Source organism: Somniosus microcephalus, chromosome 6 (genome assembly GCF_052327205.1).
Source record: "Somniosus microcephalus isolate GS21.2 chromosome 6, FLI_Smic_1.0, whole genome shotgun sequence".
In the NCBI taxonomy this organism is placed as follows: Eukaryota; Metazoa; Chordata; class Chondrichthyes; order Squaliformes; family Somniosidae; genus Somniosus; species Somniosus microcephalus.
Genome location: NC_140992.1, coordinates 44,585,664 through 44,611,826, shown reverse-complemented (window position 1 = coordinate 44,611,826; position 26,163 = coordinate 44,585,664). Strand labels below are relative to the sequence as shown.

Genomic DNA, 26,163 nt, shown 5'->3' with positions numbered 1-26,163 from the left:
GGGGCAAGGGCACTATTTTGAATGGGAAACTCCAAACAAAGAAGCAGAGAGAGAGAATAGTCTTGAAGAAAAGTTAACTTTAAATTACTGAGTTTTATATTTTGATCACAATCCCCCAACAGTGGACAGGACATAGCAATAACAAAAATACAAAGCCATGTTGGCTTTAGTAACAAGGTAAAAGGGCGTAACCAATATTATGAAGATCAACAGAGATATGCTTGGGTCTGAAAGGAAATGGTCATTTTGAGAAATTATAACCGGAAATAACTTCCTTTTAAAAAAAAAAGCAAAATTATCCCTCCTTAAAATGAGACACAAATTCTTTTCTGGATCTAGTCTTTCGGCAAACTTGAATGCAGTCTCCACAGTTTGACATCTCTGACTTTGATAATTGGGGTCTTGTATACAGAGTCGATTGCACAACATCTACCCCCCTGACCCCGCCAACTCCCTTTCAAAAAAAATCATAATCAAAGCTAGTCATCAAGAGTTGCTTAAGAACAAACCTGACTTATGTGGCATTGTGTTCCCCTTCTCCTTAGTGAAAACTCACCTGGCCCAGATGGTGGTCGGGAGTTCACCATGTGATGGGTCATAGGCCTGTAACCCATATCCTACAACTACATATTGGAGTGCATCAACACAAGAGCACATCACACACAAATGTGCCACTTCTTCTAGTTAATAAGATGAAATATCCTGTAGGTCTCTACTGAATGAGTGAGGCACATAAGAAACAGCAGCAACATTGTTTAAGCATAATACTGAATCCAGTAAATCACCTGCATGTGTTTTCTTAATTTCTGTAAAGCTTCCTCTGCCTCACCAAAAGTCTCATCTAGATTCAGTGCTTTCTTATAGCAATTCTCAGCATTCGCCAACTTTTCTTCTTCTTCTAACCTGTTAAAAGATTTTTAGAGCCATCAGAAAGTGATCACCATCAATTCCTTTCCTAAACACAGAATTTCAGGAAACACTGACCAATTTAGAGTGACAGTGAGCAAGGCATAACCATTAAACAGATGCTCCAACCAAAGACATCACAGCAAACTAAACGTCATACTATTACTACGCTGAGCAATTGCAGAGATCCTGAAATTATTTTGGAGGTCAGTAGGATAACCAACACAACTCTTAACAGTGTTGATTTACACATGTTTTTCCAACATCAGTGGGCACAAGTCTAATCCTTTGATAGTCTGAAATGACTCACTGCAGACATTTTACTTGAATTTTCTTTTCATCTTACAAGTTTGTTTTCCTTCTTTTCCTCCCTTCTCCAAGCTAAAGCGTAAAGAAATTACAATTCATATTTTAAAAGTAAAAGAAACGGCTACCGATTGCAGACATTGGATCTTTGAGCATTTTATATCATGAAAAATATTGTTGAATGCCAAGAGACAAAGGAGTATTTAATTTCATCTTGTAATGTTCTTCATAGCATGCATAAGCATGGGAAAGCAGATATTTAGCAAAGCGAGTAGCAGACACTATGGTCACTATATCAAAGATTCAGCAACCAACACGTTTCTGTGAGGAAACTCGTCCCAGTTACTAATTATTCAAATCAAAACACTTATTATTCTACAGTCTTGGCCATGCATTCAACTGTATGCTCAATTTGTAATGTTTTCCTGTGTCAACTTCTACTATTATAAATTCCTACACCCACATTTATATTGGCCCTGAATTTGCGGTCGGAGGCTTCCCGCAGGGAAATGCCTCCAATCCGCAAATAAAATGCCCGCGTACCTGGTGGTCCAGGCGGTACGGAAATTCACGGTCCTGGGCCACTCTGGGTACCCGTGGGTAGAGGCCCACGTGTGACGGGGCGCATGCGGTTCGCAAGCACCCCTGGGATCACGTGGGTTGGCCCAACGAATGACAGAAGGGAATCCTCATTCATGCTTATGGTGATTCCGTATATACGGAAACCCCATAAGCATGAATGGGAATACCCCAAAAAATACAACTACAGATCAAATACATTTTAAAAAACCATTACATATTAAAAATTAATTAAAATGCCATTTAATTAAATATTTAAAACAAAAATGCATTTTTTGAAAAATAAATTTAAATGTTTTAAAGGGGCTAAAAATAAACTTACCTTATTGTACAGGTTTTTTTAACGTATAAATGATTGATAAATTTTTTAATTTTTTAAAAAACTCTTACGCTGGTAAAAGCAGGCCGTACTCTATTACGTAAGAATTTCATGGGCATTTGCTGGATAGAAGTTGGGCAAATAGTTCAACTCTCTGCCCGCGGAGAATTTTTTCCCAGGAATGCGGATGATCAGTCAAGAAAATTCTTGACAGATCGCAAGTTCCGGATTTTCACGCATGTGCTTCACATGCCTAAACCCGGAACTTGCGCGGCCCTTATGGGAGCATACACACCTCGTACGCGCCCGTAGGGGCCGCAAGCTACGGCCAAATAGAAACTGCCGATGTAAACTTGTTTCACTGTAATTACATCCTCCAACCAATGATGGCGCTATAACGTCAGTTTTTCATCTTCCAGCCACTCGGGCTCAACTGCAGAAAAGCGATGCTGAACCACGCTACTTCTCTACTTGCCAAATTGCCCGAAGTTTTGCTGCTTAACTAAAAATAAAATCGAAGTATTACATAAAAAAAGTGTATGATTTTAAAATGAAGACTAATTACTTGTCTGTGCTGTAGCCAAATTAATCTCCATGCCCTCAAGCTCACTTCTCATGTGAAGAATACGATTGGTTTTGACACCTTGTGTACAATGCCATGAGAAATTGACTACAGGTCGTACAATATGTTTTATTAAATAGTCATTCTATGTATTTCGCACTTACTGGCCTCCTCTTTCCACGAGAGTTTGACAGAGATATTTCTTTGCGTTCCTATGTGTTGGACAGGTCTCCAAAGCCAAGTCAAAGTCAGAAATAGCTTTGTTTAGACTTCCTTTTGTTGCATAGCTAAAATAAAATGGAAAAGAAATGTTAACAAAATCCATGTAGATGAATTATGTGCACTCACTAATCTCACATCTGAAGTTGAAATGTTTTAAGAAAAAAAAATGTGAAGGAGTGCTTCAAGTTATTTGGACCCTCTAATTATCACGAGGAACATAGTATCAGTGTCTCCTGGCAGGGCGTTTAAGCAAAACTAATTCTCCAAATTAAAAGGCAAATTTCTAACATCAAAGTTTGAGGGAAATACATTGGCCCGGATATTCCGCTGCGTACCCACCCGTAGGGACATCGGGAATGCCGGTTTCAGGCATGCGCCACAAACCAGCATTTCCGATCTGTCAAGAATGATCTTGACAGATCGGACGCCTGCTCTAGAGAAGGGCCTCTGCGGGCGGATAGTTCCGCTTTCTGGAGCCCCTCCGCCTGCAGAAAATCTTTAGAATTCTTACGCCTGATAAAAGCAGGCATAAGGCCTGCTTTTACCAGGATAAGAGTTGAAAAAAAGTTTTTTTTAAATGTTCAATCATTTAAAAATACTTTAAAAAAGGTAAGTTTATTTTTAGCCCTGTAAAACCCTGGAATTATTTTTATCAAATTTTAAAAAAATATTTAATTTATTTTAATTTCAACTAATTTTAAAAATGTGATTGTTTTAAATAAATATATTTAATATTTTGAAGTGTTTTTGGGGTGATCTCCATTCATATATTTGACAGGTCTATCTGTCAAGTGTATGAAGGGAGATTCCCTTGTTTGATTGGCTCCCCATGGCCTACGTGATCCCAGGGACGCTTGCGAACTGCATGCGCCTCTAGGATACGTAGGCCCTGCACACTTGGAGTTGGAGAGGCCCAGTATCGGAACTATATGCACCTCAGGAGCCCTCAGGTTAAGTGCGTAGATTTTTTCCAGATCGGAGGCTTCCGCACATGGGAAGCCTGCGATCGGAAAATATGGCCCAGTACTTTTAACTGGAGAATACATTTTTGATTTTCAAAGATTGCAAACATTGGTTTGGGAATTTCTAAGCCCCTCAAAGTATGATTTGTTGCACCACAATTATAGAAATACTAGAACCAGATTATGTGTACAATTGTGATTTTTTTTTCTCTTCCTGCTTTTCACCCTTACCCTTCCTCACTTGGGAGGGTAATTTATGTTGGGTACGATTCTACATCTTCCAGCAGCCTTTCAATACCTCAATCAAGTGGCCATTCAAGTGAAAATCTGGACAGCAAATGCTAGTGGACTATTGAACCATGGGATCATCACAACTGAGCCCAATTCTATTTTCACCCATGTGCGTACTTCAAAGAAGAGTCATTAAGTAGCAGCAGAAATACTGGCCTCTCTAAACCAAAGACACCAATGCCAATTGCAAGTCTCCCTCAGTGTTATTCTGACTGAGGATAGTTAACTCAGCACAGATCAAGGATCAAACTTGGTACTTTCACGGCTCTCCATGGCTTGGCACAACACCACATGGCATGTTTATCCTCTGAGCCATCAAAGGACCTTTACCTGGGACTCCTAAGAAGACTTAACAGTATTAACATCAGTATGTCAAACAGGTGTTGCTGTAATCGTCTAAAACCTATTACATACTTACAGAGCACCACGAGCCACAAGAGCTTCAACATTATTGCTGTCAATTTCTAGAGCTTTGCTGTACTCATTCATAGCATCTACATGACGTCCTGCTTTAAAATGGTCCACCCCAGTCTTGACACTGTGGGTAAAGAAGCACAAATCCAAGTCAATACAGAATCAAATATTCATTTAACTTGTTTCTTCACACTACAGTAAACTCTTGTTTAAACGGCACTTTATCATCCGGAATACTTTAATAACCAGCAAAATAGATATATCTCAATACAAAACACCTCAATAACCAGTAATCTTGCCGAATCCATCCAGCACTCGTTTTGCCGAGTCCGAGTCTCCCGCGGTGGTCGAGTTAGTCAGTGGTGATGGGGAGTGGAAAAGCAGCACCATGGTAGGTATACCGCTCTGTTATCCAGAATGTTTCATCAACCGGCACCATCCTGGTCCCATAGGCGCCGGATAAGAAAGAGTTTACTGTATTTCACATGATTCAAATAACTTTCTCCTGGTGTTGCTGATGCATGTCTTCTACAGCATTTTGTAGAAAAGCCACATAAATAAGACTGCTGTATATCACAGCAACATTTCTAGCGTAAGCATTCTCAGTAAATATAAATTTCTTAAGTACAAGAATAAATATTATGGAGAATGCCTCACTAATCAATCTTTTAAAGCTACATTCCCAGGGACTGAGATCCACATCCTAGAAGTGCTAAATCACTGAGTCCCATCTTAACGGAGATAATGAAGCAATCTACTCTCTGCTAGATGCAAGATCCTAAGTGAAATGTCTTTGGGCAGCATCAATCTAGTTTGTACCAGACAAACCCATAGCACATATGCTGTGAGAGGCATGAATAATAATAAATGTTAGCATGCTATTTAATCTAGAGTATGATTGCAGAATTGGACAATATGGATACAATCCACTTAATTCAAAATTGCTAAATTTGAGTTATGTTGATTCAAATTGAAATTGTGGAAAAAAATGCTTTCAATCTAAAATTTGTTGCTATATTCAAACCTCTCAATTGGTTAATTCAAATTCTCACCCTAAATGGGTTCTGACCAGTGAAATCTGGTGCTGAATTTGAATTTGGTGCAAGTAGACCATAGCAACTTAGCTTTCTGAGCTATCCAACTATGTTTTTTTCTGAAAAAGGTGAACAAAGAATTTGGAACTGACCCTGTTTCTGCATTATGGATGAGCCACTTCACAAACCAACATGCAATCAAATCCAGGTCCACAAGCAACTTTCCCACAGAAAGTAAAATCAACTCGGTGCATGATAAAATTCTTGACATTTGTAATGCTGATAAAACTAAGATTTTTACAAGATGAATGCTAGCTTTGACTGAAAAATGCTCAAGATGGAAAAAGGTACAGCAACAGTAAAGTAAATTACCGTCATGGTTTACATGACCATAACTGATTAAAAAGAAAGCCGCTAGTGATTGTGAATTCCAAAAACATGCCATGTTTGTGCGGTGTTGCTATTCTGCCTGTAATCTACAGAACAACAAAAAGGTGTGGATGACTGGTGCTCTTTTTCAGGAGTTGCTGCATCACTTTGACAGGCATGGCAGGTGATAACTGTGGGGTTCATGTGAAGTGCTTGCCTCTAAAAGCAGAATCTATTTCAAACTGCTCTTAACACTACAAATTCTTCCTATCAGCAGAGGAAGTAGCTGTATCTTGCAGTCAAGGGCCCCACAGAGGCACCAACAAACGATTCTGAAACACTGAACCGCTGGGTACACAAGTTCTCTGTCGCAACTGGGATTTGAATCCATCTGTTTTGATTCTTTGACTTTTTTTTTTAAATAAAAGAGTTCCTGTAGTGTTCTGATTATGTTTCATTAAAATTGCTTAGTTCGAACTGTTGGATAAAACATTTTTTCCTCCAAAAAACTTCTTCAAATTAACAGGAGTAGACTGTATAAATATTATCAAGACTGAGATGAGAGGAAGTGGATATGTGGAACAAACACCCATCAAAAGCAGTTAGCACTATGCCGATTGGCTTAAGAAATGAGTTGAATGAATATCTGGTACAGAAGAGATGGAAGATAATCAGAAGTTTAACAGAACACAATGGTTTCTTTGTTGTTAGGACCATGGGTGGACCATTTGTGAAACCCAATTCCTCAAAGTGGAGTAGTATGGGTGTAATATCCTGGAATTTTACATAAATTACTTTTACATAATTATTCCCCTCAGGAAACTGAAGGGGTTAGGGCTATTCCAGGACAGTGCAAATTGAAATGCCTTCCATGAAGGGAATGAACTTTATGGCCTTTCCTCATTACACAAAGTATATTCTTAGGATTCACCACAAAATTGGCAATCTCAGACAAGGAAGTCATTATAAGGATGGCTAGTCTGAGAAGTGGAAGTGTCACACTGGTGTATTAAGATAGTGCTTTCAGGTTGAGGAAAAGGCACATTGTTTGGAATAGAGTAGAGATCACTTTACTTTGTTTCTGGCTATTCCTTACCTGACTGGGGCAGGTTTGATGTGGTTGATGGGAAAGTGCTCTATTTCCCAGCTATCTTCCACTCTGATGAGCACAAAAATGCAACTACAATTTAAAAGCTACAATCCGTAACTTTAATTAAAATCCAAACATGAAAAGACTTCTCCTCCTCCCACCAGCCCCCCCCACACCAATTAAAAAAAAGTGTGATGAATACAGATGAAAATATAGGTTCATTCTCAGATAAAGTCTCATCAGAATAAATAAAAATGTTTCAAATGGAAGGAGGATAGCATAGAACAAGCACTTTATAGGCTTTAAAATAAAGTACTGTACTCTGCATTGTGATGTTAAAAATTCATAGCTTCAAATTCTAAATTTACTCGCCTCCAGGACCTGTCAGCTTCCTCTGCATCAGAGAGTTGCTCTGATGTCATAGGTTACAGATGCATTTAGGAGGAATTCACAGAGTTACTTGAAAATCGACACTTCCAACCATCAAGTGCATTGACTGCTGATGCAATGACAGTTCCAAACAGCATGCACATTTTAACAAGTTATTTTAGGAGTACCATCAAAGCTAGGGATTTATTAGAGTTGTATTTATTCTGCACAAATGCTGAAGGACAAGGCCACTGAATAACATTCCAGATTATTAATTTAAAACAGCATTTCCCTATCCTTTTATAGCTGTAGCAAAGTTTATAATCATTACAAGCAACTTAAAATAGTCACTCAAATATTGCAAGTAAAACCATTCAAAAAAAATTCAGCATTATACAAAATATGCAAGAAGTTATACTCAAGAAGCTCTTAAAAGGAGTTCCACTGAATTATTCTGTAGTCAAATCCACATAACAGTTTGTTACCTACTTTAGTAAAGTCATCACAATTACTACTTTGGCTTTCAGTCTTTTAAATTAACCAGATTGTAAATACATACCACTTTAATGCCCAAGATGCTGACTGTTTTTTCCTTAAGGCTGCAGCATAATCATCTCCTATAAAGTTTTTGCTGTTAAAAGAAGAAAAGTATCAAACTTCATACTTGAAAGTAATGGCCATGTTATTTTAGGGTACCACTGACCAGTACGACAAAAGTTATCCAATCAATTTGGGGTGAACTCGAATGTTTGTAAAATAACAAGCGTAAATCAGTTTCAAATGTTACTTTGAAAATGAACAAACAAGAAAATCAAAAAGTAGTCACAACTTTGTTAAGTATCAGTTAAACCCAAGAGAATCATTGCAGAATTGTTATGCAGGAACAGTGTCTGGACAGAACAAGAAGAACTACAAGGTTTTTAAACAACCTGTTAAGTTAGAAGCAATTCGGCACTTAAATTGTACATTTTGCATGGCTACTAAATGGTTTTGGCTTTGCAGCAAAACAGCAGGTACAGTAAAGTAGACACCAACGTGGTTTATGATTTCAGCTCTACATGCGAGACCACAGTAAGGATGTAGTCACTAATAACTTGGGGCTTCACACAAGTTGCAGTTTAGCTGGTGAAAAATAAATTTTTAACATTTTGAAGTTCAAAAAGCTCCCAGCAGCCCTTTGGATCCTCCATTTGACCAGCTGGCTCTTTTCCAACATTAAAAATGTCACCAGCATGAATATCAGTTCGAGGAACACTGCATGTATTTTAACTATGTATGCCCAGTGTTTTGCTTTCATTTGATTTGAAAGCAGTGTGATACTGGCACAACTTGGTGCTGCTGGCCTACATCACTTTCAAATGGTATCTGTGGTATAACAGCAGCATTAAATGATTCCTATGGTCTACTTAGATTAGTGGTTCTGTAGCACAGCAATGCAACAGTATATGCTCTGCTGGTCTCTGCAGGTACTATGTTACAAATTCCACCCAGACAGCAGAGTTTGCATGTGAAGGATATTAGCCATTGAAGAGAATAAAGGATTAACTTCCACATGTATGCTAATAATACCCAACTTTATCGCTCCATCACTTTTCTAAATCTTTCTACCGTCTTAGACTCCTTGTTCAATGTAGAAATATGTTTGGATGAGTCACAACTTCCTGCAGCTCAACATCAAGAAGACTAAAGCCAGCAATTATCAACCGTCTCCCACAAATTCTACTCTCGACTCTGATTCAATCCCCTTCCTGACTACTCAACCAGGCTAAACCAGATGGTTACAAAACTTGGCTTCCTGTTCAATCCTGAACTGAGCTTTAAACCCGACTTTATATTGATCTCTAAATCCACTTACTTCCACACCACCCACTCTGTCCCTAACTCAGTCCCTCAGCTGCTCAAATCCTTACACATACCTTTGCCATCTCCAGGCTTGAATAATTTAACAATCTCCTTGCTGGCCTAACGGCATCCATCCTCCATACACTTCAACTTGCCCAGCATCCAATCCCATTTATCATCCCATCTTCATTGATCTACACTGGCTCTCTGTCCTTCAACATGTAACATTTTAAATCTTTGTCTGTAAATCCCTCCATGACCTCCTCCAATCCTACCTAGTTCTAAAACCTCAACCAGCCTTCTCCATTCCTTCACCCCACCAATGATGGTAGTCATCTGTCACCATGGTCCTACTCTCTGGAACTCCCTCTTAAACCTCTTGTTTAAAATCTTGTCAAAACCCATCTCTTCAATCAAGCTTTCAGTCATGCCTCCCAATCATTCCCTTCCTGGGTTGGTGTCCATTTCCTCATACCCATTTGTGAAGTTCCTTAGATGATATTTCACATTAAAGGGTAATATAAACACAAATTGTTGTTGTTTAAGCAATCAAATCAATCTTAAGCCGCTTTGTCTTTGGTCTGCAAGAGACAAAATAAAGATTTTGCCCTTTTACCTTCCCTTTCCACCTTCCTGGGCCCCCAACACTCCTTCCAGGTGAAACAGCGATTTACTTGTACTTCTTGCAATTTAGTATATTGTATTCACTGCTCACGATGCAGTCTCCTCTACATTGAAACGCAGATTGGGTGTCCGCTTTGCAGAACACCTCCGTTCAGTCTGCAAACGTGACCCTGAGCTTCCAGTCGCCTGTCACTTTTATTCTCCGCTTCCACTCTGACCGTGGCCTCTTGCACTGTTCCAATGAAGCTCAACGTAAGCTCGAGGAACAACACCTCATCTTTCAATTAAGCACAATTCTGGACTCATCATCGAGTATAACAATTTCAGACCATAACCTCTGCCCCATTTTTTTTTCCCCAGACGGCAGCTGTTGATGATTCTGCTATTCCCATTTACACCTCTTCTAGGCTCATCTTTTGTTTCTTTACTTGCCCCATTACCTTCTCCTTTGCTTTTTTCTTTTAATCTTTCCTGCCCTCTACTCTATCACAGACCGTCCCTTTTGTTCTTTCCTCCCCTCCCCCTTTCTCTGCCTCTGCACTTGCTTAAAATCTGTTACATCTCTAACTTTTTCCAGTTCTGACAAAAGGTCATCGACCTGAAACGTTAACGGTTTCTCTCTCCACAGATGCTGCCTGACCTGCTGAGTATTTCCAGCACTTTCTATTTTTATTAAAATTTTTTGTGAAGTTGGATTGAAAGATCAGAGATTGTTAAACATTTGCAATTCTAAATTGATCGAGTTACTTCAGACACTGCAACTCTTGAAACTCAGCCTCAAAGTAGAGCATTGCTGAAAACCTCACCTCTGCAATCCTCTCATCAGAGATGGCGATTCAATTTCACTAATTCCAAGTTTGCCCAGCAAATATTCAACAGTTGATGGATTAGCAAATCCAAGTGTGTGGTGTAAAACTTTGTCGTATGTTTCTGTAACATGATTGCCCAGAGCTGAATTGCGCCTGTAGACAGAAACCAGAATATTTAAAAAAAGGTAAAAGCAGCAGTAGGAATCAATTGAGAAATGTGGTTGTCAGCACCTTTGTACTAGTTAGATGAGGAATGTGAATGCTGGGATATAACACCAGAAAAGTATATCAACTGTCCTTAAACTGCACAGCAAACTAGTGAGAAGCAAATGACATATATAGAACACCAATAGTGAACAGTTCTTTTCACATAAATTCAAGGCTAAAGTTCTCCAAAATCAGTATGTAAATGCACCACCCAGTATTATACTGAGAAACAGATACCAAGAGGATTTGATATTTTACAGAGGTTCCCATCCCTAATTCTTATCGAATCACTGCTGACACACTCACTAACTAGGCTCACTTTGGAAGAGGAATTACCTGTGGAATACTGGATGAGGAGCTTGGATCTCTGTAGTTTAGGTGTCAGTCTTGGCTCAGTGGTAGCACTCCTACCTCTGAATCAGAAGGTTGTGGATTCAAGCCCACTCCAGAGACTTGAGCACACAATCTACGCTGACACTTCAGTTCAGCAATGAGGGAGTGTTGCATTGTCAGAGGTGCTATCTTTTGAAAGATGTTAAAGCAAGGCCCTCTTGGGTGGATGTAAAAGATCCCATGGTACTATGTGACGAGGAGCAGCAGAGCCGGCAGTTATCCCTCAACTACCTCATTATCTGGTCATTTTCTCATTGCTTTTTGTGGGGCCTTGCTGCATGCAAATTAGCTGCTGTATTTTATTAACATTATAACTGTGACTACACTTCAAAAATATTTCATTGGCCTTGAAGCGCTTTGGGATATCAGGAGGTTGTAACATATAAAAATATAAATACGTTCTTTAATTGAATTGCAGCACAAGTCAGGGTCTTCAAAAGAGTGGGGGAATTCACAGTGGATTTCACAGGATACTAGAAATTTACATTAATAATAAATCAAAGGCAAAAAAAGCAGTACATCAGGGTTTCCAAAGGAGCAATGCATTAGTTAGCACCTGGGGCAAGAAGAAATTTAATGCAAAAAAGAAAACACGGGACCAATTCTTTCACATTGCCAACTGTAATTTTTTTTGTATACGGCTGATAAATTATCCAATTACTTATTACTGCAAGTGCTGTTTACAACAATACTTGCTAAAATAGTAAGTTCCTTATGAAAGTTACTGAAGAATCTATGCAAGGAAGTCCAACTTTACACCACAGCTCAGACTAGGGGCAGACTGCGGTGGCTCCTCTGCAAAAGTCAGGAGGGACTGGCCCTGGGAGTCCTCAACATTGACTCCGGATCCCATGAAGTCTCATGGCATCAGGTCAAATATGGGCAAGGAAAACTCCTACTGATTACCACCTACCGCCCTCCCTCAGCAATGGCATTACCATTGCCGAATTCCCCACCATCAACATCCTGGGGTCACCATTGATCAGAAACTTAACTGGACCAGCCACATAAATACTGTGGCAACAAGAACAGGTCAGCAGTTAGGTATTCTGCGGCGAGTGTCTCACCTCCCAACTCCCTAAAGACTGTCTACCATCTACAAGACACAAGTAAGGAGTGTGATGGAATACTCTCCACTTGCCTGGATGAGTGCAGCACCAACAACACTCAAGAAGCTCAACACCATCCAGGACAAAGCAGCCCGATTGATTAGCACTCCATCTACCACCTTAAACATTCACTCCCTCCACCACCGACGTACCGTGACTGCAGTGTTTACCATCTATAAGATGCACTGCAGCAACTCGCCAAGGCTTCTTCGACAGCACCTCCCAAACCCGCGATCTCTTCCACCTAGAAGGACAAGGGCAGCAGCTGCATGGGAACACCACCACCTCCAAGTTCCCCTCCAACTCACACACCATCCTGACTTAGAAGTATATCGCTGATCATTCATCGTCGCTGGGTCAAAATCCTGTAACTCCCTATCTAACAGCACTGTGGGAATACCTTCACCACACGGACTGCAGTGGTTCAAGCAAGCGGCTCACCACCACCTTCTCGAGGGCAATTAGGGATGGGCAATAAATGCTGGCCTTGCCAGCGACGCCCACATCCCATAAACAAATTTTTAAAAAGCTGATAAATCAGTACGCCTCCATGTTCAACACCACTTGGAAGAAGCACTGAGGGTAGCCAGAGCACAGAATGTACTCTGGGTGGGGGACTTCAATGTCCATCACCAAGAGTGGCTCGGTAGCACCACTATTGACCAAGCTGGCCAAGTCCTGAAGCACATAGCTGCCAGACTGGGCCTGCGGCAGGTGGTGAGAACACCAAAAAAGGGAAAAACCTACTGGACCTCGTCCTCGCTAATCTACATGTCGCAGATGCATCTCTCCACGACTGTATTTGTAGGAGTGACCACCACACCAGTTTCAAATACCCCACCATCAACACCCCGGCGGGGGGGGGGGGGGGGGAAGTCACCATTGACCAGAAACTTAACTGAACCAGCCACAAATACTGTGGCTACAATAGCAGGTGAGAGGCTGGGTATTCTGTGGTGAGTGACTTAACTTCTGACTTGTCAAAAGCTTTTCTACCATCTGCAAAGCACAAGTCAGGAGTGTGATGGAATACTTTCCACTTGCCTGGATGAGTGCAGCTCTAACAACGCCCAAGAAGCTCAGCATCATCCAGGACAAAGCAGCCCGCTTGATTGGCATCCCAACCACCACCTCAAACATTCACTCCCTCCACCATTGGCGTACCATGGCTGCAGTGTGTACCATCTATAAGATGCACTGCAGCAACTCGCCAAGGCTTCTTCGGGAGCCCCTCCCCAAACCCACGAACTCCACCACCTAGAAGGACAAGGGCAGCAGGCGCATGGCAACACCACCACCTCCAAGTTCTCCTCCAAGTCACACACCATCCTGACTTGGGAATAGATCGCCGTTCCTTCATCATCACTGGATCAAAATCCTGGAACTCCCTACTGAACAGCACTGTGGGAGTACCTTCACCACACGGACTGCAGGGGTTCGAGAAGGCGGCTCACCACCACCTTTTCAAGGGCAATAAATGCTGGCCTTGCCAGCGACACCCACATCCCGTGAATTAATACAAAAAAAGCAATTCCTTTCGAGTCAACTCTCCTATCCATGTATGCAAAGCACAATAGAGTTTCTCGCATTCAGCCAGGACAGGTGGAATCAGGCTATTATTTCATTTATCAAAATTGTGGGTGGTACAGTAGGATTGTAAGTTGCAACATAAACTGGCAGCAATATACAGGGGACTAACATAGTCCAATTCTCACTCTGCTAAGTTCCTGATATAAACAGTGCTACAAAGAGAAGCGCTAAGATGAACCCAGATAGTTCCCTGAAGGAGATGATGTACAGACCACTGTTGCATCCATAATGGCCAGTTAAGAGTAGCATTGGTTGAAACTGTGGAGAATATTCAAGTGCAGTTGCTTATAACTGCAGTTGTGTTTTGCTGCTTCCGTGACTACAAAAACAGTTCTGTCATGGCAGATTTTCTTGCACCACCCACACAGACATGAAAGGTACGCTTGTTTCAGATTACGGAGGTAAAAAACACAGGCTCGTAGTTTGCTAAAGAATGTAAAGAGTTAACTGTATACTAGCAGATCTCCCATGGCCTTGCTCATGTTGATTTAGAGGATATGCTAGTTTATAAAAATAGTGGTGTTATACTATGTAATGTGCAATATATCATTAAGGTCACTGATTAATGGTACTGAACAACTGAGATTCTGTTTTTAAGTGGTGTTCCAGGGATTAAGTTTCAAATGTCTATTCTGTGAAAACCATAATTAAATGTCTTTATTAGGGGTTAGAACATGGGTTAAAAAGCAGGCCCAACGGGGGAGGTGTAACTTATTTTTTCTAGTCAAAATAAAAGTAGGAGTGGATATTTTATTTAAAAAATAAGCCATCGTAATTCATGTTTTGCACCTCCACGGTGCCATAACAGAAGGGGCTGCAGTGGAGTCAATGCACACAGGACCAACACCGCTGATTAAACACGCGGTGAGTAAAAAAGTAGGCTTGTGTGGGGGGGGGGGGGGGGGGGAAAGGGAAAAAATTCTGAGCAGAAACTAAAGAAAAATATCCCAGCAGTTCTGCCAATTAAATGTTACTAATGGATCCTGGGAAATTGTGCACACTGCACATTCTGCATTCATCTCGTGAAGCCACAGGTCTGGGCAAAAATATCAAGTCCAAGTCCAGGCCTTGGGAGAGGCGGAGTAAAAATTTTAATGAAGGTAGTAAGACACAAAAGACAATTCAACTGATAAATCATGTTATTCTGGAATATGTAATGATGAGTTTTTTTTAAATTTTGTCTAAAACCATTGTTTGTATGTTATTTTAATACTGGAATTCCTATGTCAAATGTTTACATAGTAAGTGTCAGTGCAGCCCACATCCTATGCAAAATCTTAAGATAGATAAATTTCACACACATACAAAGCGGAACTGACATCAGCTTTCTAATTATCATTTGGGGTGAAGGTGGGGGAGGGGGAAGAGCTCCCTCTGTTGTATTTTTGTACCTGTAATATGCAGGAAGATCTTCACCACTGATGACACCCAATTTCCAATGAGAAAGGTGAGTTGGAAGAGCTGAAGGATGCAAAGTTACGGCAAGCCTTTCATGGTAACGATCAACATCTTTTAAAACCACTGAAAAATAGATTAAAGAAAAATACATGTATGAAAGCTGAGACAGACATTCCAACAATTTTCCAATAAATACTAATAGCAACTTTCAATACCTCTTACGAGATCTCCTACTTGAAAGTAAGACAAAGGATCTTCATGTTTTCCATGTGAAGGCACATCTCTTACAGGACAAAGTGCCTGTAATAACAATATTGTAAGTAATATTAATATATTGTTCCATTTTCTTTGGTGCATTTTGCATTTCCTAAAACCTGTTCTTGGCAAATTAAAAGGTCGAGCGTTATTTAATAAAAACGTGTACTTAAATATCAACGCGGGGACTTCAAACTTTCACATCTCTGAAGAAAAATCAGTTCATTGCAACTTTTCTCTGAATAATTATAGGCCAGGGAGAAACATACAACTTTGGAAAAACATCATATGGAGTACACGATGAGAAGCCTCAGGATGATTTGGAAGAGTCACTGTGCTGACCATAACTCACTTCTGACTGTGCTGCTCATGAGCTAAGGTAAGCACATATAAAGGATACAAGTCTCATCACAAAGCACCTCATGTATTTTTTGATACCTCTAGTTATGTACAAAATTACAAGTTGGAGGGAAAATTAATCTTCAATGCAAATTAATCCATTTTCATGCTGTGGGTAATTCTGGTGATGTCACTGTGAATATTCTCTCTTTCCCCTCAAATATATGGAGTTCCATTTATTCTTAATGGCATAATTTCCAAAATATTAAGCTTTTATGGCAATAACACAAGGTATAAGCATCAGTATCTTACTGCTATTTCCAAGGATTCAATGTCCCGTCCAAGGTCTCCTCCAAGACTGATCAATGTTATGAAGAACCCAAATTCACGAATGGATGTAACCCGTCCAATCACAAGATCACCACGTTCAATATCACGGAAAAAGTACTGTCTTTTGTCATCACTTGGAACCTCCATCAGCTGTTCCAGAGGAGGCATAATTGCATAATAATCTGAAAAAGAAAAGAAACTTCAAGATATATACAAATATTTGGTTTGCTATCATAAATCAATACAAACCCATAACCACACTGGATCCCTAAAACAAAGTCTACATGAAATAAGGAGCATGATATTTATTCCAAAAAGTTACTTACTTTAATTGATTGAAATTATTTAACATTTTTATTCCAAAATACATTTCTGAATGATTGCAGTAACCTCTTAACCCAGCCAGTTTCATTTCTCTTGAGGTCAAATAGAAGTGACAAGATGCAATTGTGACGTTCGTACATGTTCCTGTCGAAGGTACTGCTTGGAAACTATGCCAGTGGACAAGCCATACTGCCTCAATTACCAGTAATGGCAGACATCCAGCAGTATTTCCAATTTAAATAGTTTAGGAGAAATGAAATAAACAAATATCTTGCATTTATATAGCACCTTTCATGACCTCAGGATATCACAAAGTACTTTACAGCCAATCAAGTAATTTTTGAAGTTTAGTCACTATTATAATGTTGGAAATGTGGCAGCTAATTTGCACATAGCAAGGTCCTACAACAACGAAATAAATGATCATCTGTTTTAGGTGTTGGTTGAAGATTAAATTTTGGTCAGGACTCCCCTGCTCTTCCTCAAATAGTGCCATGGGATCTTGTACATCCACCCGAGGTGGCCGACGTCTCATTTGAAAGCTGGCATCTCCAACAGCAGATCACTCCCTCAATACTGCACTGAAGTGCCAGTCTAGCAGTCTAGGTTAAGTGCTCAAGTCTCTGAAGTGTGACTTGAACCCACAACCTTGACACTGAGGCGATTCCAGAATGCTGTTATACCCGCCTAATTCCCCTTAAGACAGCACTGGCAGAGGTATAGAAATAGCTATCGTATCATGAAATGGGTTGTCTATCCACCCCTATTAGCCAGGAAATTGTGCAGGGCCTGGAAGGAGAGTGGAAGAAAGAAAAAAAGAGGAATAACAATTCTTCAGAAAATTTAAGTGGAAAAGAAATTACTAATTGAAATATTGACCAAATTTGTATACATTTCTTACAGGCAATTAACTGAATTAATAAACATTCCAAATTTTTCAATTCAAGAAAACAAGACTGCAAAAAGAGATGATAAAGAATGCTGGTCCAGACAACTTCATGTATTTACTAGATGTATAGAAATACTAGTAATCACCTTCAGTCTCTTCGTCATTCAGTTCGGTACTGACAGTTGATTTCCACGAAGGAGCAAAGAGAAGGTCTGCTTTTCTTGCAATGAACTGCTGTATAGCAATATTATCAATTCTTTTATCCTTTCTGAAAAACAGTAGTGCAGTGCATCAAAAACATAATTATTCTGTGTATTATGATGTTGTCCAATTAGCCATAATGTATCCGAATGATGTATACATTGGTATATCATGACATTGAGCAGACTGACTGATCAACAATTTCATCTAATACTTGAATGTCTACACATAAAATATAAAAGCTAAGTTACTGTACCTTAAATTGTGTAAAATTATGGTTACAGCACATTGGTGCGCCAATATGCGGTCTCATTATATGGAGGATACCTTGTATTATCAGGCTACAAAATAACAATGTTTTAGATGACAAGGACACACCAGTGCAATTGATGCCTTTATTGTCACACATAAATGGAGATGCAAACAATTCACCGACGAGTAAAGTTTGTTTTGTGCATCAGATCCTGCTAAAAAGTCTCTTCATTTATTTTTCTAATATAAAATGTCACTTTTCAAAAGAATGCAAACTAGAGCTGGAGCTTCTAGAACAAAAGTTTGATTCAGAGTCCAGTGGTTTTCAATTTTTTCCATTTGGGAGTTCTCTTGGAAATATTAACTTACTCCCAGAGACTTCCTGTTCTAACTTCCAAAAGACAGTGTCAACTACCCAAAGGAAAACAGCACTTTCACTGCAGATAATCTACTTCTATTGGTATGCAATAAAAATAACATACTTGTAAATCAACAAGTGCAGAGAAATTCAGAAATCTAAGGACCTTGAGCACCACCTAGGGTCCGAGAACCCCAATTCTAAAACATAGACCATACGACAGGTTTTACAGTTCAAAGCCCCTCAATGATAGCTCAGGAGCTTGTTGCTTACTACAAATGTGACCTGACAACTTAAAGATAAAAAATAAGCACAAGTAGCCTGTGTAAATCAGGTACAGTCAAAAGGTTAACCCTCAGTACAGAAAAAGATCCAAGATTCGGCTTTAAAGCAAAACGGAATTACCACTACTCTTGGTTTTATTTTTTCTAGACATGTTGCTACAGCTTTTAATTAATGCCCAGCAAATTCCTTTTGTCTGAGTTTGCTAGAGTTCAGTCTGACCTACTTTACAGTGCAACAGTGTAATGAGTCACATGGGATGACTGTGGATAGTGTGTAACCAAGGAATAATTGCTGGAAAGGAGCTGCAATGACAAAAGAGCAGCTGGTATGAGGAAAATATATACAGTACCATGTTATGCAGATCTCCCCTGGCATTGGTCAGGTGAGAGGATAGGTTTAAAAAAAAAAATAGGGGTTACCAACCATGTGTATTCAAAAAGGTATGACAGGCAGTATATGGAAAATATTAAGCTCTAGACAGGGCTGACCTAGTCCATGAAAACCACCTCCTGCTCCCTTGACCCCATTCCCAATCAACTGCTGACCACCAAACCTCCCTTCTTGATCCCCAGTTGGCTGACATGGTAAATGGTACCCTCTTAGGGTACTGTCCTCTTCCCTTCCCAAACTGATGTCATCACTCCCCACCGCCACCCTACCTTCAAAAAACCAACCTTTGTTCCCCCCCCACCACACACCTTGCAAACTAAGAGACGCCAACATCCCTTTCCTCTCAAATCCATGCCCACCTTTCCCCCAACTCAGTTTGAAGCTCTCCAATCAGGTTTCTGCCCCTGCCACCAGTCACAAATGGCATCTTCTGACTGAGGCCATGGTGTACGTCCCCTCCTCAGCATCTGCAGCTTTGACAGTCATCCACACCATCCTCCAACACCTCTCCTCCATGATCCAGTTCAGTGGGATGGCCCTCACTTGGTTCTACTCTTACCTATACAATCATAGCCAGAGCATCTCCAGCAATGGCATCTCTTCCCACCCCTGCACTGATACCGTTGGAGTTCCCCCATGATCTTATAAAAGCCATTACGAACTCCGTAGCCTTGCCATCAATTACATTCTCCTCCCCAGCCACCGTCACAGATTGAACAAGACTGTTAATAACTCTGGAGCCTTATTCGATAAAGAGCACAGCTTTGCAACCTAGGTCCTTTCCTTCACAAAGACAGCCAAATGCCCTCTCCATGTCATCGCACATACCTCAGTCCACCTCCTGCTGAAATCCTCAGCTTTGCTTCAGTCACCTCCAGACTCGACTACTTCAAAGCTCGCCCCACTGGTCTCCCATCCTCCACAAACTGAAGTTCGTCCAGAACTCTGCTACCCATATCTTATCCCACACCCCCCATTACAGCTGTGCTTGTTGACCTACACTAGCTCCAATTTAAAATTCTCATTTTGTGTTTAAGTCCCTTCATGGCTTCTCCCCTCCCTATCTCTGCAACCTCCTCCAGTCCTAGAACCAGCCTGTACTCTCTTCTTCTGACTTCTCTGACCTCTTGTGCATCATCCCACCACTGATAATCGTGCATTCAGCTGCTTCAACTCCACACCCTGAAATTCCTTTCTGAAATTCCTCCACGTTGCTCTCCTCCTTTAAGACCCTCGTTAAAACACACCTCTGACCAAGCTTTCGGTCACTCCTAATAGATCTCTTTGGCTCTGTGTCTATTTTTTGATTACACCTGTGATGGTTTGGGATATTTATCCACATCAAAAGGTGCTACATGAATGCAAGTTGTTGTTTACTACTACTGCCAATTGGAGCCAGATCAGAGAGCTGATGACTAGTTTGTGGTGGTGGGAATCTATGTCTAAATCTAAAGATAAAAGGGGCACAGGAAGCAAATTAACTCAGCAAATCAAAACCAACAATTGTGTTATTGATCTTTGAAAAATAAGTCACTGGCTTAACTAATCTAAACAGGGAAGTGAAACCTAAAAATGTGTAATACACGCTGAAAGTGAGCAATGGCATGAAAGCAGGATTCCATCATTGAAAGTTAATTACCCTGTCCAACAGCACTCGGTAAAATGTCACATGATGGCATCTTTGCGCACAGAATGATGATGTAATTGAAATTTATGTATCTACTTTTCATCCATTCCAATGAACTTGTGTTAACTGTCCCCACCCTCTCGACATTGGAAAGTACAGGATTTGGGGTAGGGAGAAAACAATTAGCACGACAATAATGAATTATATTAAATGACACCAACACAAAAAGGAAATTATTTTCATCCTACTGGACATAGTATAACTTAATTTGCAGATCACAACTAACGCGTTGTATTTACATAGCACCTTTAACATAGTTTAAAGTTCCCAAAGAGCTTCACAGGAGTGTAATCAGACATAAATTGACACCAAAGGAGATATTAGGATGGCTGACTAAATGCTTGGTCAAAGAGGTAGTTTTTAAAGAGCATCTTCAAAAAGGTGAGAGAGATGGAGATGTTTAGGGAAGGAATTCCAGAGCTTAAGGCCTCGGCTGTCAAAAGCACAGCCGCCAATTGTGGGGTGAAGCAAGTGGGGAATGCACAATAGGCCTGAGTTGGGGGAATGCAGAGTTCTAGGAGGGTTGTGGGGCTAGAGGCACAGTTTGTGGAAAGGGCTAAAGACAATGGCTTGAGGAAATGTCAGCTCATGCAGGACAGTATATCCAGTTGCGTCAAGAGAGCTGGTAGGTGTAGTCAGCATACATGAGGAACCTGATGTCATGTCTTTGGATATCACCAAGGGGCAGCATAGAGATGAGAAATAGGAGGGGCCAAGGATAGTTCTTTGGGGGACTCCAGAAGTAAGGGTGCACAGTGAGAAGAGGCAATTGCAGGAAATTCTCTGGCTACAACTGGATAGGCAAGAGTGGAACCAGGCATGCATAACATTGGAGTAGAATCATGTAATCAACCTTGACAAAGACTGTAGACAGGTCAAGAAGGATGAGGAGGGATAGTGCATCACGGTCATTTGTGATGCAACAACATGTTCATTTTAAGAGTAAAGGGAGATTGGAGATGGGGCAAGAATTTGCAAGAACAGAGAGATCAAGGGGGTTTCTTTTGAGGGGGTGAATCATGTCACTCCGTCTTTATTTTGTTACTTGGATCCGAGAGACATCCACATTTCAAACAATGTGCACACAAGGATTTAAACAATGTTATACAAATGATTCATAAGCTGCACAATGAACAGCAGTTAGAGATACTGGTGCACTACAAAGTTAACTTTGGAATTTTACTACTTTCTCAATTCTTTTACATTAATCTCCTGTCAATTTCACGAATTCTACAACTATATTCAAATGGGTGCTACAATCAAATACTTTGGTTAAAGGGTGAGATAATTCAATTTCTCTATTGCTATCTGCAAAGGGCAATTTCCTGGAAATACAGAAACTCACTATAAATCCCCTTGGAGGAAGCCAATTTAGATTTTATAATTGAGAATATCACTCCATTCACCATGAACAAAACTCCAGGAAAGGGCATAATAGCTCTTGAAAGAAACAACCTGGTTTAACTAAATGTTTGTGCAAAGTTCTCTAACTAGACCACTTTTCAGAGCATCTGGATCAAGGCAAATCAACCACCTTATTACATATACAAAGAAAACAATGATGTGACTTTTTGAAAGTCATTCAGTTATGACACCAAAGTTATCAATGCCAAAACCATCAATGATGACCAGTGAAATCCCTGGCCAATTATTTCTGTCTCTAATCTGAGACCACAGAGGCCAAACTATATTGTCCCTATTGCCGATGGCCTAATGTCACCAAATTCAGCACAGGCTAGGAATCAAACTTGGGACTTTCTATTCTACAAAAGAACTACAAACTACTGCCTGAAAACGACAACCCAATTTATTTTGCCAAAACATATTTTTGCAATATCTGGATTACTAGGTTTGTCTATATAGTTCACAAATATTGAAGGATAAAATATTTTTCATTTTTATTGTTGCATATCAACCTTCCAACCTCCAATTGTTTCAGCACACTCCCCTGCCTGGGTGAATTTTTTTTTTCTTTAGTAGTGCTTCAGTATTAAAAAAACTAAGGCTTTCCTGGATGCAGACCATCTTAACTGCGAAGCTGTTACACATTGGGGATATAGCGAGTGAAATTCATGATCAAGAAATATTGACCTAGACTCGCAAACCTATTTTAGTTTGGCCTTCGTTAAAATAGGCTACATTTTAAAATAAAAAAACATTGATTAATTCCCCATAACTGACACTTGCCAGGTTTACATCAGCGGACAGCTGTGGCTGAGTGCAAAGGCCTTCACGGAATCACATTTAAGGTTGCGCGACCATGACTCCTTACAGACAAAATAAACACGCACGCAAACAAGCCACAGGCCTGCAGGGAAAGGTTTACTTTCTATGATTTAATGAGTGGCATTTTATGCAGCGACTGAATTATGGCCGACGATAAAGGACTCCAGAACTGCTGGTTAAAGTAGGCGGGTTGATGCTGAAGCCCAGGGTTAAACGGAGACCGTATACCTGTGATGCAGCGCCGCTTTCAAGAAGTCGGCGGAAACGCTCTGAATGTCTGGGTTCTCATATTGTTCACTTTTCAACAGGGACAACAACGTGGGCCCGTGATAACCCACCGACTGGCGCATGAGGTCCTTGTTCATATTCAGCAGCAATTTATCTCCCGGTGACCAGAGCCCGCCACATACTGCCACAAGATGTTTGCTTAAAAACACGCGAGGCCGGACGTGGCACACTGGCGCGGCTCCCGGGCCCCAGCAGACATTTCAGTGTCGCCGCAACTTGTGATCGCAGCGCCGCTCGGCCCGGCATGGCCCGGCCCACGCGCCTGCGCACTCTCCGCCAGCTGCCTCCCGTCTCCGCATGCGCGTTTGGTTCCGTCTGAGTTTGCGCGCATTTAATTTTTCCCCCAGTTCTGCTGGAGTCAGTTGTTTCCGATACCAAACCCGTGAGTGGTAGAGGGCGATAAGGGGAAGAGAGGAATGGGAATAAGGGGGGAAGGAAGGGGGGGCGATGAGGGGAAGGGGAAGGAAGGGGGGGCGATGAGGGGAAGGGGAAGGAAGGGGGGGCGATGAGGGGAAGGGGAAGGAAGGGGGGGCGATGAGGGGAAGGGGAAGGAAGGGGGGGCGATGAGGGGAAGGGGAAGGGGAAGGAAGGGGGGAAGGGGAAGGAAGGGGGGGCGATGAGGGGAAGGGGAAGGAAGGGGGGGCGATGAGGGGAAGGGGAAGGAAGGGGGGGCGATGAGGGGAAGGGGGGCGATGAGGGGAAGGAAGGGGGGGCGATGAGGGGAAGGAAGGGGGGGCGATGAGGGGAAGGAAGGGGGGGCGATGAGAGGAAGGGGGGCGATGAGGGGAAGGAAGGGGGGGCGATGAGGGGAAGGAAGGGGGGGCGATGAGGGGAAGGAAGGGGGGGCGATGAGGGGAAGGGGAAGGAAGGGGGGCGATGAGGGGAAGGAAGGGGGGGCGATGAGGGGAAGGAAGGGGGGGCGATGAGGGGAAGGAAGGGGGGGCGATGAGGGGAAGGAAGGGGGGGGCGATGAGGGGAAGGGGAAGGAAGGGGGGGGCGATGAGGGGAAGGAAGGGGGGGGGCGATGAGGGGAAGGAAGGGGGGGGCGATGAGGGGAAGGAAGGGGGGGGCGATGAGGGGAAGGGGAAGGAAGGGGGGGGCGATGAGGGGAAGGGGAAGGAAGGGGGGCGATGAGGGGAAGGAAGGGAGGGGGAAGGAAGGGGGCGATGAGGGGAAGGGGGGCGATGAGGGGAAGGGGAAGGAAGGGGGGCGATGAGGGGAAGGGGAAGGAAGGGGGGCGATGAGGGGAAGGGGGCGATGAGGGGAAGGGGAAGGAAGGGGGGCGATGAGGGGAAGGAAGGGAGGGGGAAGGAAGGGGGCGATGAGGGGAAGGGGGGCGATGAGGGGAAGGGGAAGGAAGGGGGCGATGAGGGGAAGGGGGGCGATGAGGGGAAGGGGAAGGAAGGGGGGCGATGAGGGGAAGGGGGGCGATGAGGGGAAGGGGGGCGATGAGGGGAAGGGGGCGATGAGGGGAAGGGGGGCGATGAGGGGAAGGGGGGCGATGAGGGGAAGGGGAAGGAAGGGGGGCGATGAGGGGAAGGGGAAGGAAGGGGGGCGATGAGGGGAAGGAAGGGGGGCGATGAGGGGAAGGAAGGGGGGCGATGAGGGGAAGGGGAAGGAAGGGGGGCGATGAGGGGAAGGGGAAGGAAGGGGGGCGATGAGGGGAAGGGGAAGGAAGGGGGGCGATGAGGGGAAGGGGGGCGATGAGGGGAAGGGGAAGGGGAAGGGGGGCGATGAGGGGAAGGGGAAGGGGGGCGATGAGGGGAAGGGGAAGGGGGGGCGATGAGGGGAAGGGGAAGGGGGGCGATGAGGGGAAGGGGAAGGGGGGCGATGAGGGGAAGGGGAAGGGGGGCGATGAGGGGAAGGGGAAGGGGGGCGATGAGGGGAAGGGGAAGGGGGGCGATGAGGGGAAGGGGAAGGGGGCGATGAGGGGAAGGGGAAGGGGGGCGATGAGGGAAAGGGGAAGGGGGGCGATGAGGGGAAGGGGAAGGGGGGCGATGAGGGGAAGGGGAAGGGGGGCGATGAGGGGAAGGGGAAGGGGAAGGGGGGCGATGAGGGGAAGGGGAAGGGGGGCGATGAGGGGAAGGGGAAGGGGGGCGATGAGGGGAAGGGGGGCGATGAGGGGAAGGGGAAGGGGAAGGGGGGCGATGAGGGGAAGGGGAAGGGGGGCGATGAGGGGAGGGGGAGGGGAGGGTAAGGGGGGGGAGGGGAAGGGGGGCGAGAAGGGGCGATAAGGGGAAGGGGGCGATAAGGGGAAGGGGGGCGATGAGGGGAGGGGGAGGGGAGGGGAAGGGGGGGAGGGGAAGGGGGGGAGGGGAAGGGGGGGAGGGGGAGGGGAAGGGGGGCGAGAAGGGGGGCGAGAAGGGGAAGGGGGGCGATAAGGGGAAGGGGGGCGATGAGGGGAAGGGGAAGGGGGGCGATGAGGGGAAGGGGAAGGGGAAGGGGGGCGATGAGGGGAAGGGGGGCGATGAGGGGAAGGGGAAGGGGAAGGGGGGCGATGAGGGGAAGGGGGGCGATGAGGGGAAGGGGAAGGGGGGCGATGAGGGGAAGGGGAAGGGGAAGGGGGGCGATGAGGGGAAGGGGAAGGGGGGCGATAAGGGGAAGGGGGGCGATAAGGGGGAGGGGAAGGGGGGCGATGAGGGGAAGGGGAAGGGGGCGATGAGGGGAAGGGGAAGGGGAAGGGGATGGGGGGCGAGGAGGGGGAGGGGGAGGGGAAGGGGGGCGATGAGGGGGAGGGGGAGGGGAAGGGGGGCGATGAGGGGGAGGGGAAGGGGGGCGATGAGGGGGAGGGGGAGGGGAAGGGGGGCGATGAGGGGGAGGGGGAGGGGAAGGGGGGCGATGAGGGGGAGGGGAAGGGGGGCGATGAGGGGGAGGGGAAGGGGGGCGATGAGGGGGAGGGGAAGGGGGGCGATGAGGGGGAGGGGGAGGGGAAGGGGGGCGATGA

At 43.5% G+C, this 26,163-nt stretch overlaps 1 protein-coding gene across 1 annotated transcript in view; it reads right to left on the bottom strand.

Moving 5' to 3' along the window:
* ttc14 (tetratricopeptide repeat domain 14) overlaps positions 1–23,494 on the bottom strand; it is a 30,649-nt gene extending 7,155 nt beyond the window's left edge. Inside the window, exons 1-10 of the mRNA XM_085990125.1 lie at positions 23,160–23,494; positions 17,679–17,800; positions 16,302–16,501; positions 15,611–15,695; positions 15,389–15,518; positions 10,696–10,851; positions 7,983–8,054; positions 4,566–4,685; positions 2,837–2,959; positions 786–903 (exon numbers count right to left, since the gene is read on the bottom strand). Coding sequence (XP_085846251.1) covers positions 786–903; positions 2,837–2,959; positions 4,566–4,685; positions 7,983–8,054; positions 10,696–10,851; positions 15,389–15,518; positions 15,611–15,695; positions 16,302–16,501; positions 17,679–17,800; positions 23,160–23,296 — 1,263 coding nt within the window. The 5' untranslated portion in view covers positions 23,297–23,494. The remainder of the gene's footprint in view (positions 1–785; positions 904–2,836; positions 2,960–4,565; positions 4,686–7,982; positions 8,055–10,695; positions 10,852–15,388; positions 15,519–15,610; positions 15,696–16,301; positions 16,502–17,678; positions 17,801–23,159) is intronic.
* Positions 23,495–26,163: the final 2,669 nt, after the last annotated feature.